Raw genomic sequence first — 16,430 nt, 5'->3', positions numbered from 1 at the left:
ATGTTTCACGACCGGAAGGTGTTGTTTGCCACATAGAGTGCAGATGCTCTACAAAATGGTTTCCAAGTCTCCGCTTGGTCTCACCGATGCAGAGAAGGCCACACCAGGCACAGCGGATGCATTAGACCAAGCTGACGGATGTGCAAGGGAATCCATGTCTGATACTGAAGGTTTGCTTTATGCCTTGAATGGTTGGTGGTGGTGGTGGTGATGGGAGGGAGGGGGCAGAAGGGAAAAGAGGTGTACCACTTCCTGCGGTTGCAGGGAAAGATGCCGCGGTTAGTGGGGAGTATGGAGCAGACGAGGGAGTCATGGAGAGACTGGTCCCAACGAAAGGCGGATAGGGGTGGGGATGGAAATATCTCTTCGGCTGCGGGGTCCGATTATACGTGGCAGAAGCAGCAGAGAACGATACCTTGGATGTGGAGGTTGGTGCTGGTGATATATGAGGACGAGGAGAATTCTGTCTTTCTTTTTGTTTTTTGTTGGGGGGATGCGAAGTGAGAGCAGAGGTGTGGAAAATGCAACAGATACATTTGAGGGCATTTTCAACCACCAGAAGGGGCAAGTTATGGTCTTTGGAATAGGAGGACATCTGAGATGTATGGGAGTGGAATGCCCCGTCTTGGGAGCAGATGCAACAGAGGAATTGGGAGTGAGCGATCACATTCTTGCAGAAAGGTGGGTGAGAGGTGGAGTAATCTAGGTAGCTGTGGGAGTCAGTGGGCTTGAAACAGATGTCGGTTATGACGTGATCATCAGAGGTGGAAACAAAGCGGTCGAGGAAGGAGAGGGAAGTATCAAAGATGGCCCAAGTGAATTTGAGGTTGGGTTGAAAGGTGTTAGTAAAGTTGATGAACTGATCAAGCTCTTCATGGAAGCACAAAGCAGCGCTGATACAGCCATTATTGTAGTGGAGGAAGAGTTGGGGGGATAGAGGGACTGTTCCACGTATCCTACGCAGAGGCAGGCATAGCTTGCGCCCATGCAGGTGCCCATGACCACCCCCTTGGTTTGTAGGAAGTGGGAGTGTTGAAGGGGTTGAAATGAATCATCTACTGGGCACTTCTGGCTGTAAGTAGATATGAATGATTCAGTCTTACCTTTTGCACTGATGCATCATTGAGGATTGCCAGTCTCCTCTGCCAGTGAGTTGTTTAACTGTCCATCACCATTTACAAATGGATGTGGTAGCACTGCAGAGCTTAGATCTGATCTATCGGTTGTGGGATCACTTAACTTTGACAATCACTTATCGCATACGCTGTTTGAAATGCAAATAGTTTCATTTGGTAGCTGCACCAGGTTGACAGCTCATTTTTAAGCTGGCCTGGTGCTGCTCCTGGCATACCCTTCTCTACTCTCCACTGAACTTGGACTGATCCTCTGGCTTGATGATAATGATTAAGTAGGGCATGTGCCAGGCTATGAAGTTACAGATTATGTCGGTATAAAATTCTGCTGCTGCTGATGGCCCACTGTGCCTCACAGATGTCCAGTCTTATCTGTTGAAGTGGGGCACCATTTAGTACAGCAACGGTGCCCCTAACACAATGAAGGGTACTCTCAATGTGAAAGGAGGGCTATGTCTCCACAAGAACAAGTGCAGCAGTCACTCTCACTGATACTGCCATGACTTAATGGGTAAATGCAGGAGGGATGTGCCCAATAATCGGGCAGCACAGAACAGGTATCATAGTCTCAGAATATGGGGTAGGCCATTAGGGACTGAGAGAAGAAATTTCTTCACTCAAAAAGAAAGAACTGAATTTGTGGAATTCTGTGGTTGAGATCAAGACATTGAATGTTTTCAAGTTGGAGATGGATACAGGGACAGAAGCAGGAACAGAGAATGACTTGGATAATCAGCCACAGAGAATACAACATCTACTGATAGTATTGCTACCACTACTAATGCAGTGACTTAGATAACATTTACAGGACCAGAGCTCAAATTGCAGTTGGTGAATTTGAATTCAATAGTAATCTGGAGTTAAGAGTTTGATTGTGAGACCATCACTACATTTCTTCTACTTTTCCAATTTTTGGTTTGGAACTGAGTTGTAGTTGAGAATTGCCTTTTTTGAAAACAGCAGCCTGTTTTAAAAAGAAGAGGACAAAAGATTGATGTTTGCTGTTGGGCACCTGCCTAGAAAAGTAATGCAGATAATTACTTCTCTGGAGGACATTCTGGTTGTGTCAGCACACAGATAATTGGATTTGATTTTATTCTTGTCACACATACTGAGGTACAGTGAAACATTTTGTGCACAGTATAGGCAGATCATAAGCTACAGAGATCATATGGTGATTGAACAGAATAAAGAATAAAGAATACAAAGTTACAGTTGCAAAGAAGGCATACAAAGCAAGATCAACATTAAATTTGAAATTTGAGAGGTCTATTCAGAAGTCTGACAACAGCAAGGAAGAAACCATTCATGAACCTGTTAGTCCATGTGTTTAAGCTTTTGTATCTTCTGCCTGATGGAAGGACTTGTAAGAGGTTATAACTACTGTAGGAGGGGTCTTTAATGATGCTGGCTGCCTTTCCCAGGCAGTGAGAAGTATAGATAGTGTCAACAGAAGGGAGGTTTGCTTGCATGATTGACTCATATGTCCAAAGTAAGCATTAAATAATGACTGAAATCAGCCCAGCAGGTCATTGCCAGGTCGCTGCATCAAATCCAGCCTATTACGAACAGACATCTAGATGATGTGGTCAGCCATGCTAAGGATAATATAAATACCAGCAATGCTCAGAGCTTGAACAGTGTAAACTCTGGAGATCTACCTATATTAGTCTGAGACTTTTTTCCCCACAACGGAAATGACTATTACGAGGGGGTATAATTTTAAGGTGACTGGAGGAAAGTATACGGGAGAAGTCAGAGGTAGGTTCTTTGCACAGAGAGTAGTGGGCGTATAGAATGTGCTGCTGGCAATGGTAGTGGAGTCAGATAATTTAGAGACTTTTAAGCGATTCTTGGAAAGGCACATGGAAGATAGTAAAATGTAGAATACGCAGGGTAGTCTGATCTTAGTAGAATACTAGCTCAGCATAACACTGTGGGCCAAAGGGCCTGTACTGTGCTGTACTGTTCTGTTCTATATCAATATCCATAAGACCCGCCAGGGTTAGTCATTTAACAAAGGCCAGTCTTTACCATCTGCTGCACCTACATGTCCACTTTCAGTGACTGGTACACAAGGACCCCCAGGTCTTGTTCCACCTTCCCCTCACTCAATTTATAGCCATTTAGATGCACCCTGCTATTTTTGCTACCAAAATGAATAACTTCACATTCATCCACATTATATTGCATCTACCATACTGAAGTCAATGTTGTAGCTTGGGCATAGGCTTTGCCAATATAACTGGCTTCTCCCAGGTACAGGGTGCAATAGGTTGTACATTGCGCCAACAGTGCTGAATCATAACCTGTAACCACTTCCATCTAGGACAGGGCAACAGGCGTATGAGAACACCACCACCTTCAAGCTCCCCTTCGAGCCACTCACCACCCTGGCTTGGAAATATATCACTGTTCCACCCCCGTGACTCGGGCAAAATCCTAGAATTTCCTCCCTATTGGCACTGTAGGTTAACTCACAGCAGGTGGGCTGCAGCAGTTCAATACCACCTTTTTAAGGGCAGCTAGAGAAAGGCAATAAATGCCAGCCAACCAGTGTTCACAAATGAATACTCACTCCCTTGTATCCATTGATGCCCCTAGTTAATTTGCCTTACCTGTTAGGCCTCTTGCATTGAAATAAATGCAGCTTAGCTCAGACCTCCCTTACTTCCTGCCATGCTCTTACGTGCCCTGTCTAGTACTAAAATTACCAACACTGCCCTAACTATTTAGCCGGCTCTTGTTAATTTCTATCTTGTCCTCAACATTCTCTTTCATACCTCTACTGTTTGGAGGCCATCGCCTGCTAGGAAAGTGACATGTTCCGACTGACACAAGGGAAAAGAACTGTACTAACTCTGTCAAATCCTAAGAGACATCAGGCAGATCAATTTTTTGGATTAGGCCCTACTTCAGAATTGCAAATGCTGTCTCGTTGCACTTGAGCCATTCCTGATTCTAAATGTCTGCTGAAACGTTCTGTGCAGCATTCCCACCTGTCAATTTTGGTAAAACAGAAACAGGGCATTTTGGACGGAAACAGTGTTTGCATCATTCGTGCAGAAAAGACAAAAGTTTTTGTATCCTTGAATTTGTGTCAAAACTGAAGATCACACTGGTGAGCAAATCTCCAAAAAGATGCAAAGAGGAGAAGCTGGAAAAGCAAGGGCAAAATAATGTGGCTTGTAAAATGCTTGAGGAAACAACAGGAAATGCATAAAAGACACACTGAGTAGATGTGTACAACTAAAAAAAAGGTAAAATAGGTAAAATCACCACAGTCCTACCAGGCCATAGATTGCTGTCACAAGGATAACTGGGGGGTGGTCTAATCTGAGTGACACCACTCCTCAGGTGAAGGGAAGAGTTTGAGAAGAGGAGTCCTCTATGGTAACATTAGCCAGCGCAGGAATTAAACTCTCACTAACGGCTTCAATCTGCATTGCAAATTGGTTGTCAGCCAACTGAGTTAACCAACCTCTTGATCTATACAATAAAAGTTGGATTGAGGAAAGTACACATTATCCAATTTCTTTTTGCGTTCCTATTTACCTGTCTGTCCTCTTTCCCTTTAGCTACTCATCCAAACTGTCTCAGACATTATTACATATTTCACTTTTTTCTCCCCTTCTATGCTGATTATCTTCTGTTAATATTACTTATGTTAGTTAACTATCTCCTTTACAGATCATTATACCAGTGAAATTAGGTGGGCATTGTAACATACATAGAAGAAAGTTGCAAGGGAATATTCAAGTTAAGTGAATGAAAATTTTATGGTTGATATTTCACCATCCTGATCCTGGATTTTCTTATGAGGAGAGGTTGAGTGGGTTGGTCTTGTTCTAACTGGAGTTTAGAGGAATGAGAGGAGGCCTTATTGAAATCTATAAGATTTTTAGGGGAGCTGACAGGCTGGGTGTAGAGAGATTGCATCGCCTTGCAGAATAGTCCCAAGTCCAGAAGGGTATACTTTCAGAGTACTGTTTTTCCTCTGGAGAATTTTTGGAATGCTTCACTACAGAGGGCTGTAGAGGTTGAATCATTAAGTACATTCAAGGCTGAGATTGACAAACTTTTACATCAGTAAGGGAAACAAGGATCATGGGGATAAAGCAGGAAAATGGAATTGAAGATTATCAAATCAGCCATCTCACTGAATCACACAGTGGATTCAATAAGCTGAATGGTCTACTACAGTTCCTACATTTTATGTTCCAAAATTGTATGGTGCTAAGGGTAGCTTCTGTAGCTTGTTGTCTGGTTTTATAGCTAAAATGATAGTTGACTAGACGCATGATAATTTAGAGTGCAAATATTTATGTATGTGGTACTGTACTTACAATAAATAATGCATCATCCAGGCCAAATATGTGCCCTCAGAAACTTATCTTCCCTGTCCCTGGCACTACATCCATAAACGTTGCAGGATTCCCAGCTTGGATAGACAGAGTCCGCACAGTGGTGAAGCCTAAACGAAACATAGAAAATGCTGAAGAAAGTCAGCAAGTCTGGCAGCATCTGTGGAGAGAGTGAAAGAGTTAATGTTTTGAATCGGATTTTTCTTCAGAACCCTCAGTTCATATAAAACCTGAAACATCAACTCATTTTCTCTATCCACAGATGCAGCAAGACCTACTGAGTTTCTCCAGTGTTTTCTGTTTTTGCTTCAGATTTCTAGCATCTATAATATTTCACTTTTTTTAATACAGTGGAGCCTGTTGAACTTGGAGCTTTGAGTAGATGACTCCAGTGGTGTTGAGGCTAGAGGGTCCTGGCACGCTGAGTCTCCTGTCCACATGTAGGCTTACCTTCCACAGATTCAAATTTCAAAAGTGTTTGGTGTTGCAGGTAAAGTGCAGGTGAGCATGATAGGCATCTCTGGAGTATCCTGAAAAAAATGAGTTCTGGGGTTCCTCTATGCTTCAATTCCACCATTGGGTGCCTAATAATACCACATTGAGTGACCCTTTTTATCAAGGCAGAGTGAGATTAAGGTCTATCAATCCCCTCTTGCCATTAATGCAGAGCACCAGTGGCTAAATTGATGGACGCAGGTCTGCATATCTTTTTGGTAGCCACTGAGTATTCTGCTTGAGCTGCTTTTCAAGGCAGCCACCAACCTGCCAAGTGAGGCTACCAGATGTACACATGCCAAAGTCAAAATGGTACTGAAATATTGCCAGATACTTCAAACCTTCAATCAAATTTACTGAATAACCCTGACAAACTTGCATATTTCTCCTTTGTCTGTGCAATTTCACAAAGTTAAATAGTAGCTGAGACGATGGCAGGGTCAATCCCAGATAAACTGTGCTCATTTGTGCCAGGTGCAGAAAGAATTATCAATCACAAAATCAGCCTCTCCAACCTCACCTGATAACATTCAATGCAGGAGTAACATATTTCCTAAGTACTGTTCATCCTCTCGCAAGATGGACAGATGCTATCAATGGTAAATATGGTCACCTAAAGTTCCTGGTATAAAACCAGCAGTAATATCTTTAATTCCTACTGTACTGAAAATTGTATTTAATAAAATATAAAAATTTCTTTGTCATTTTGTTATAAAGACTATTGCTCACTACCATCCTTCAGGGTCTGTCCCACCATGGCTCAAGGCATACACTAAAAGTTGTCCCCTAGTGCCATCAGCATCACCATTTTAAAAAAGTAAAGTAGAAGCTGGAGGTAAATATAAATAAATTAAGTTTTTTTTCTATAATCTTTAATATAAGCTATTAAACAGGTTACACATGCACAGTCACGGTCTAATTTTAACTTATAATTCAAGTTTTACCTATTCCTGGTGGGTCAGATTCTTGGTATATATATATAAGTGATTTTCTGCCTCCTTTCGAAAAGAAATCATCATAAGGTTGAAGCTGTCAACAGAGGTATGAGATTAATTTATTATTCAAGTGACAATTATATTTCAAATAAGCAGATTTACTAAATAAAAGGCAAACACTGCACACATTGTAAGGCTAATATAAGAACATCGTGCTGGAAAACCTCAATAACTCAATATGGAGAGAGAGACAGAATTAATATTTGAGCTCAAGCCTAGTCTCAAAACAACGATATAACCACTTAATTATTCAACCTCTGTTGTTTGGTTCAATTATATCATTTAGAGAAGTAAGCCCACCATCCTTACTTGATCCAGCCTGTAAGAGACTTCAGACGCACATTACACACCCAAGCTGCTGGGTAATGCCCAGCACCAACACGGCATAGAACTCTGTACATAGCTTGGAATGAAGACTCATTTCCACCTGCACACTTTTCTGTCACTGTACGACATAAGAAAATAGAAGCAGAATTAGGTCATTCAGCCCAGTGAATGGTGCAGCACACAATCATGACTGATATGCTTCTCAATCCCATTCTCCTGACATCTCCCACCCCCTATTACCTTTGATCCCTTCACCGATCAAGAATTTATCTCTATCTCAAATACACTCAATGACTTAGTCTCCACAGCCTTCTGTTGCAATAGAACATAGAACATAGAACAGTACAGCACAGAACAGGCCCTTCAGCCCACAATGTTGTGCCGACCATTGATCCTCATGTATGCACCCTCAAATTTCTGTGACCATATACATGTCCAGCAGTCTCTTAAATGACCCCAATGACCTTGCTTCCACAACTGCTGCTGGCAACGCATTCCATGCTCTCACAACTCTCTGCGTAAAGAACCTGCCTCTGACATCCCCTCTATACTTTCCACCAACCAGCTTAAAACTATGACCCCTCGTGCTAGCCAATGACTTGCAATGATTAAGCACCCTCTGGCTGAAGAAATTCCTCTTCATCTCAGTATAAAGGGCTGATCCTTTCTCCAAGAGGAATACAGCACAGAAAGAGACCCTTCGGTCCAACTAGTTTATGCCAAACATAATCCCAAACTAAACTAGTCCCACCTGCCTGCTCCTGGCCCATATCCCTCCAAACCTTTTGTTCATATATCCATCCAAATGTCTTTTACATGTTCTATGTCCTCAGGTTCTAGTCTCTCTAGTAGAAACATCTTGTCCACACCCACTCTATCCATGGCTCAGTGTAAATTTCAATTCATCCTTCTAAACGCTATCAAGTACAGAGCCAGAATCCTCAGTTGCTCACATTAACAAGCCTTTCATCCCAGGATCATTCTTGTAAACCTCATCTGGACATACCCAAAAGACTAGCACACCCTTCCACAAACATGGGGCCCTTTGAGTGAAATATGTGCCTCGCACATCTCTTAAATATCCCAGCCCTACCCCCACACCTGTACCCTGTCATGACTGACCCCTCTACCTTGGCAAAAAGCCTGATACATTCCACTCAATCCATGCTATTCAAAATTATATCAGCTCACCCTTCAACATCCTGCAAAGCCAGTCTATCCAACCCTTTCTTCCTAGCTTAAATCCCCTGTACCAGAAAACATCCTGGTAAACCTTTTCTTTACCCTGTCTAAAGCATCCACGTCCATCTGGTAGTGCGGTGAAGAACTGTACACGATATTCCAAGTGTGGCCTAAATGAAGTTCTATAAAGCTGCAGCATAACTTGCTTATCCTTGTACTCAATGCCCCTAAGGAAGGAAGCATACCATAAGCCTTTTATTCCCCACTATCTTATCTAACTGCATTGCCACCTTCAATGATCTGTGGATCTACACACCCAGACCCCTCCGCATATCAATATCCTAAGGCTTCTGCCATTCACTATATAATTTCCATCTGCACTTGACCTTCCAAAATACATTACTTCAATTTTTCCAGATTAAACTTCACCTGCCATTTTTCAGCCTATGCCTCCAACTGATCTATATCTTGCTGTATTCTCTGACAATCATACTCACTATCCTCAACTCTAATCTTTGTATCGTTCATGAACTTACTAATTAGACCAGCCAACATTTCCTCCAAATCATTTATGTAGACCATAAACAGCAGAGGTCCTAGCACTAATTCCTGTGGAACACCACTAGTCATAACCCTCCATTCTGAAAAGCATCCTTCCATCTCCTATGACTAAGCCAATTCTACATTCATCCTGCCAGCTTAATCCTGATTCCATGTGACCTCACCTTTTGTACCCTGATGTCCAGGTATCATTCTTGTAAACCATCTCTAGATCATCTGTGACCCCAGTGGAACTCCGCTAGTCACTAGGTGCCATCCTCAAAAAGGCCTGGTTGTCTTCACTTCCTGCTTTCTGCCAATCAGCCAATCCTCTCCAGGTCAGTACCTTGTTCCCAATACCATGGGCTCTTATCTTATTTAGCAGATCCTATGAGGCAACCTGCCAAAAGGCCTTCAGGAAATCCAAATAGATCATGTCCACTGGTTCTCCTTTGTCTAACTTGCTCGTTACCTCTTCAAAGAATTCCAAGATTTTTCAGGCATGATTCCTCTTGATGAAGCAGTACTGACTCAGCCCTATTTGACCATGCGTTTCCAAATACTCTGCAAGCTCATCCTTAACAATGGACCCTAAAATTCTTACCAATGACAGGTCAGGTTAACCTGCCTCCTACAGAGGTCCCCTGCATCACAGATAACAGTATTCAGCCAATTTGATTCACTTCAAGTAATATTAAAGAAACTGTTAGAAGCATCTGACACTGCAAAGGCAATGAGCCCTGACAAGATTTCAGCAACACCACTGAAGACTTGGGCTCCAGAACTTGCCACTCCCAGGTCAAACTCTTCCAGTACAGTAACAATGCTGGTATCTACCATTGTAGAACTTGCCCAGATAATTCAGTACACAAAAATCAGGACAAATCCAAACCAGCCAATTTATGAATATGACTGAGTTATTATTGCCTCAGATACTGAAGCAGTCCACGTCCAAATGTAACGAGCCTGGACAAAATCCAGGCAAGGCTGAAAACCAAAAAATAACACTTCTACCACACAAATGCCAGGCAATGACTATCTAACCACAGCCCTCGACATTCAATGGCATTGCCATCACAGAATCCCCAATACCAACAGCCTTGGGTTATCACTGACCAGAAACTATACCGGGGATTCAAACTGGGCTGGCCTGGAGGAAGAGATAATGAGAACTGCAGATGCTGGAGAATTCCAAGATAATAAAATGTGAGGCTCTCTGATGAAGGTTCTAGGCCCGAAACGTCAGCTTTTGTGCTCCTGAGATGTATTGGCCTGGAGGAATCCAAATTGGGCACTATTGTAAGGTAATTGTTGAGTAATTGCTGCTTGACAGCAATGTCGATGACACTTTATATCACCGATGATCAAAACTGGAATGATGTTTCACTTTTTAAAATATAGATAATCTCAGTCAACATCCAGTTCTCTTACCATCTGTCATGCTTGTTCCTCCTTATATTCTTGCCTATGGTAATACTTTTTCAGCATATGACGTAACTGACTTTTTTTTCTACAATGAACAGTTTCTATTGGATGTGTCACTTTACTAACCCTACTTACTACATTACTTGAATGACTGAATTTCATTTTTAGAAATTCACTTCAATGGTCAGAATGTCAATACTTCATCCCCTCTTGAAACATTTTAGTTGCTGAATGTTTATCTGCCTATTCTATCTTTGTGAGTTGTGAAACTGTTGCTGCGTTACATGTTCCTTGGAGTCCTTCTAGAAACATAGACACATACCCCAATGTCTTTCCTCTTCAGGAACCAATCATTGTAAGTGGCAGATGTGGGGAGAAAGCATACAGTTCCTAAAATATGCAGTGCCCTCAACTTTATTAATAAACAGGATAGTGTACAATAGCAAGGAAGGTGATATTGAACTTCTTTTAAGGCCTCAGCTGGAGCATAATGTACAATTGTGGTTGTCACATTATATGGAAGATGTGGATGTATTGGCCAGAGTGCAGAACTTATGGGGTAGGCAATGGCCTAGTGGTATTACCACTAGACTAGTTATCCAGAAACCCAACTACTGTTCTGGGGACCCATGTCTGAATCTCACCATGGCTGATGGTGGAATTTGAATTCAATAATTAAGGGGGAAAAAATAGTCTGGAACTAAGAAGCTACTGATCACCATGTCGGAAAATCCATCTGGTTCACTGATGTCCTTCAGGGGAGGAAATCTGCCACCTGGTCTGGCCTACAGGTGACTCCAGGCCCTACAGCAATTTGGTTGACTCTCAATTACCTTCTGAATTGGGCTAGCAAGCCACTCAGTTGTGCAAATTGCTAAAAAGCCTCAAAAGAAATGAAACCGGACGGATCACCTGGCATTGATCTAGACACTGGAAAAGATAATGGCAGAAACAGCCCTGTCAACCCTGCAAAGGCCTTCTCACTAACATCTGGGGGTGTAGTGCCAAAATTGGGAGAGCTGTCTCACAGACTAGTCAAGCAATAGCCTGACATAGTCAAACTCACAGAATCATACCTTACAAACAATGTCCCAGACTCCACCATCACCATCCCTGGGTATATCCTGTCTCTCACTGGCAGGACAGACCCCGCAGAGATGGCACAGTGGTGTATAGTCAGGAAGGTGTTGTTCTAGGAGTCCTCAAAATTGACTCCGGACACCACCAAGTCTCATGGCTTCAGGTGAAGCAGGGGCAAGAAAACTTCCTGCTGATTATCACAGACTGTCCTCCCTCAGCTGACGAATCGGTACTCCTCAAATGTTGAAAAGCACAGAGGATAGCAAAGACACAAAATTCACTCTGGATGGAGGATTTCAATGTCCACCACCACGAGTGGCTCGGCAGCAGTACTACTGATCGCACTGTTTAGGTTCTAAAGGACGTAGCTGCTAGACTGGGTCTGCGGCAGTTGTGAGGGAACAAAGAGGGAAAAACATACTTGACCTCATCCTTACTAATCTGTCAGTTGGACTTGCATCTGTCCATGACAGTATCACTAAGAGTGGCTGTCGCACAGTGAGAACACAGAAAAAGGTTTACCAGGATGTTGCCTGGTATGGGGGATTTTAGCTACAAAGAAACGTTGGATAGACTCGCAGATAACAAGGTGTAGAGCTGGATGAACACAGCAGAGCAAGCAGCAGAGGAGCAGGAAAGCTGACATTTTGGGTTTGGGCCATTCTTCAGAAAATCAGACTTGGTTTGTTTTCACTGGAATGCTGGAGGTTTACTTACTAAGTATTCTCTTCAGGGTTCTATCCCAAAACCTGTGGTCTCATACTATCACTAACTTCTTACTTAAAGATAACCCAATTTACTGTATCCTTCCCATCTCAGAAGTATTCTTCTATACAATCATCTTCGGCGAAGGACTTTCAAACTGTCGAAACCTCGAAGTAAAATTAAAAACAAAATTATGTCTCTCAGCTGAGACTGTTTCCCTTTGGCTTAAAAAGCTCTCCTAACCTTCTAAACTGAAGCTTGTTTATCTTGTACAGTCATACAGCCTGCCGTGTACACAAAACCCCATTCATCCTAAAGCTTGGCCCCACAAACTTTCAAAATAAATCACAACGGCCATGAAAGGTAGACCCATTCTTTCAGCCTGCTCATGCCCCACAGAACTCATCTCTTCCTACCTCGACTCAGTCTTCTCTCTGGCCCAACCCCTACCCACATACGACCATGACTCATCTGACACCTTATGCTGGTTTCACAGCTTCCAGTTAACCGGCTCTAGCAACCTCCTCTTTACCATGGATGTGCAATCCTTTTACACATCCATTCCCCACCAGGAAGGTCTTAGGGCTCTCCGCTTCTTCCTGGAACAAAAACCTGAACCATCCCCACCCACCACCACCCTCGTCCGCCTGGCTGAGCTTGTCCTCACCCTCAACAAATTCTCTTTCAACTCCTCTCATTTTCTTCAGGTAAGAGGGGTTGCCATGGGTACCCGCATGGTCTCTAGTTATGCCTGTCTCTTTGTGTGGTATGTGGAACATTCCTTTTCCAATCCTATTCTGGCCCCCACCCACAACTCTTTCACCGATACGTCGATGATATCGTCGGTGCTGCTTCCCTCTCATCAAGAATTGGAAAACTTCATCAATTTCACCTTCAATTTCCACCCTGCCCTCACTTTCACCTGGTCTATCTCTGACTCCTCCCTTCCCTTTCTTGACATTTCTGGTGACAGACTGGCCATTAATATCCATCACAAACCCACCAATTCCCACAGCTACCTGGACAATGCATCCTCACACCTCACCTCCTGTAAAGACTCCATTCCATTCTCTCAGTTCCTCCGTCTCCATCGCATATGTTCAGATGAGGCCAACTACGACAAGGGAGCCTCCGAAATGTCCACATTCTTCCTCAGCCAAGGATTTCCCCAGCTCCATTGTCGACAGGGCCCTCAATCGGGTCCGACCCATGTCCCGCACTTCTGCCCTCAACCCTTCGCTTCCCTCCCGCAACAGCAATAGGATCCCCTTTATCCTCACGTACCAACCCACCAGCATCCACATCCAAAAGATCATCAGTCGCCATTTCTGCCACCTCCAGCAAAATGCCACCACCAGACACATATTCCCCTCCCCTCCCTTGTCCGCCTTCCACAGGGATCATTCCCTCCGGGAAACCCTGGTCCGCACTGCCTTCACCCCCATCACCTCCCCACAACCCTACGGCACCTTCTCCTGTCACCGGCAAAGGTGCAACACCTGCCCATTTACCTCCTCCCTCCCCAGAATCCAAGGGCTCAAACATATCTTCCAGGTGAAGCAACACTTCACCTGCGCTTCCAAGAATCTAGTCTACTGCATTTGCTGTGCACAACGTGGTGTCCTCTACATTGGGGAAATAAAGCATAGACTTGGTGATTGCTTCGCAAAAAAAAAAAAGACCCTGAACTACCCATTGCCTGCCACTTCGAAGCACCACCCTGCTCTCTGGTCAACATCTGTCTCCGGCTTGCTACAGTGTTCCAGTGAAGCCCAACACAAGCTGGAGGAACAACACCTCATTTTCCACTTGGAGACCAAACAGCCCTCCAGACTCAATATGGAGTTCAATAATTTTAGGGCCTAAACTCTCCCAAGTCCCAGCCCCCCACTCCACACACCAGACCTTGTTACCACATAGCCTGCCACTACGCACCCTCTGTTGTTAGTCATGAACAGTCCCCATTAACAACTGCTCACCCTCCCAGCCTGATCATTAGTAACTCCTTTGTCTGTCCAACTGTCTTTCTCTCTCATTGGGCTCTTTCCTATTTACTCCCTATCCCACCTACCTCCTGATTTTCTGCATATAAAGCTGACATTTTCCCAGCCACCATCAGTTCTGGGGAAGGGTCAACAGACCCGAAACATTAATGCTGTTTTCTCCCCCACATGTGCTGCCAGACCTCCTGAGCTTTTCCAGCAACTTTGTTTTTATTACCTTCTAAATGTTCTGGGATGGGCTCAGAAGATTCCACCACAATGCCAAATTAAACTGCAGATCTCATTATTAAACTGTGTCAACCTGTCCTAAACCCCATAAGGAGAGCAGCCTTTTCACGTTCATCTTGTCAAATGCTTGTAGGATCTTGTGTCTTAAAATTACATCTTACACTTCTAAACTTCAATAAAGATAACTACACCCTTTCCTCAGAGCAAATTTCCCTCATCCCAGTCAGTCAAATGAATCTTCTCTGAACTGCTTCCAATGCATTAACACCTTTTCGTCAATAAGGAAACTAAAATTACACGGTACACTAGAGTGCCCTACAGGGATATAGTGGTGTTGTAGTAATGTCACGTCACTAGACCGATATTTCAAAAAGGTCCTGATTTATTGCCGTGAGGGCAGAGGCTCAAATTCCTCGTGGGAGAGAAATTTATTAATAAATTGGGAATGTTTGAAAAAAAAATGCCAATAGTAGGTTTACCACAGAACCAGAACTGACTGATGCAAAAGCCCATTTGGTCCACAAATGTCCTTTAGGGAAAGGAATTTCTCATCTTTGCCCAATCCGGCCTACAGCAATTGGGTCCAGAAGTTTGACTGACTCCTTACTCCCTCTACAAAAGCCTAGCAAGCCAAGCATTCAGGCCCACTTATCTGTGAGTGAGAGGCTGTGGGGGAGAAGATGCATGGAGTAGTGAATATAGAAGTTCGTTCATGGGAATGCAGCGGGTATCATAGTAAGTTTGTGATGACAAAGATTGACCAGGTAGTTGACAATTAGGAGGAAGGTGTTAGGTTACAGGAGGATATAAAGGATTGGTCAGATGGGCAATTCAACATCAGAGACAATACTGATAAATGTGAAATGATGCAGTTTGCATAAAGGAACAAGACAAGGGAGTACTCATTGAATGGCAGGACACTAGAAACTCAGGGGCGTAGAACTGATCTTGAGGTACTTGTCCACAGATCCCTGAAAGACAACTGGGATGCCTGTCCTCATCAGCCAGGGCATAGATTATAAAACAGGGAACTCATGTTGGAGCTGTACAGAACTTTAGTTGAAGGGTCAATTACAAGTTGGCATAACTTTTGCTATGAAAAGCAGGAGGTTTTGAGGGAATTTCAGGGAAAAAATGCTTTTATCCAGAAGGCAGTGGGGATCTGAAACACACTTGCTGGGAGGATAATTGAGGCAAGAAATCGCATAACCTTCAAAAAGTACTTGGATGAACACTTCAAATGTCATAATATTCAAAGCTATGAGCCTAGTGCAGGAAGTAGCATATTTTTGCAGTCCAGACTTGATGGGCCAGAGGGCCTCTTCTATACTGTATGGCTCTATGATTCTACAAAGCCATTCAGTTCAAGGGCAGTTAATGATGGACAAATGTTTGCCTTGCCAGTGATGCTGGCATCCAGAAACTAAAAAGAATGTGGTCCAACAATCTTGTACAACTGTAGCAACACAGCACTATGTCTAAACTTCACTGCCTTCACAATAAGTAGCAGATGTAGCAATATTCAATTTGTCTTCCTCGTGACTTGTTGTGCCTGCACATGAAAACTAAATTCTTACACTGCAGCGCCTAGATGCCTCTGTACCTCAGCAGGTCTGCTATTTCTCTCCATCTAAATAAAATGCTGCTTTTCATTCCTTCCTGCCAAAGTCTGTTTTTTGGGGTAAATGTGTTTCAGGGATAGTTATTGCTTCTTTCTCTCCACAGATGCAGCCCAACTTGTTGAGTTTTTCCAGCAATTTCTGATTTTCTTTGTGTTTGAGGGGTGATTTGACAAAACTCCAAGGGCTATGACAGATTTGAGTTCAGAAGACAAAGAGAAACTATGGCAGTTAACTAATACTAAAGAGGGACCAGGGAACACAGGTTTGCTGTTTTGGCTTGAAGGAAATAAACTGATAGGGTTAAAAGGAATCAAGAAGGGGAGTGGGACAG

The 16,430-nt window shown here is 43.3% G+C and overlaps 1 protein-coding gene across 1 annotated transcript in view; it reads right to left on the bottom strand.

Annotated features, from left to right (window-relative positions):
- LOC125452340 (dynein axonemal heavy chain 8-like) overlaps positions 1 to 16,430 on the bottom strand; it is a 1,165,100-nt gene that overhangs the window by 1,115,518 nt on the left and 33,152 nt on the right. The window contains exon 4 of the mRNA XM_059645122.1: positions 6,937 to 7,021. Within this exon, the coding sequence (XP_059501105.1) occupies positions 6,937 to 7,021 (85 nt within the window). The remainder of the gene's footprint in view (positions 1 to 6,936; positions 7,022 to 16,430) is intronic.

This window comes from Stegostoma tigrinum, chromosome 4 (assembly GCF_030684315.1).
Source record: "Stegostoma tigrinum isolate sSteTig4 chromosome 4, sSteTig4.hap1, whole genome shotgun sequence".
NCBI lineage: Eukaryota > Metazoa > Chordata > Chondrichthyes > Orectolobiformes > Stegostomatidae > Stegostoma > Stegostoma tigrinum.
Note: the sequence above shows the minus strand (reverse complement) of the source record. Positions and strands in the feature narration are given on the sequence as shown.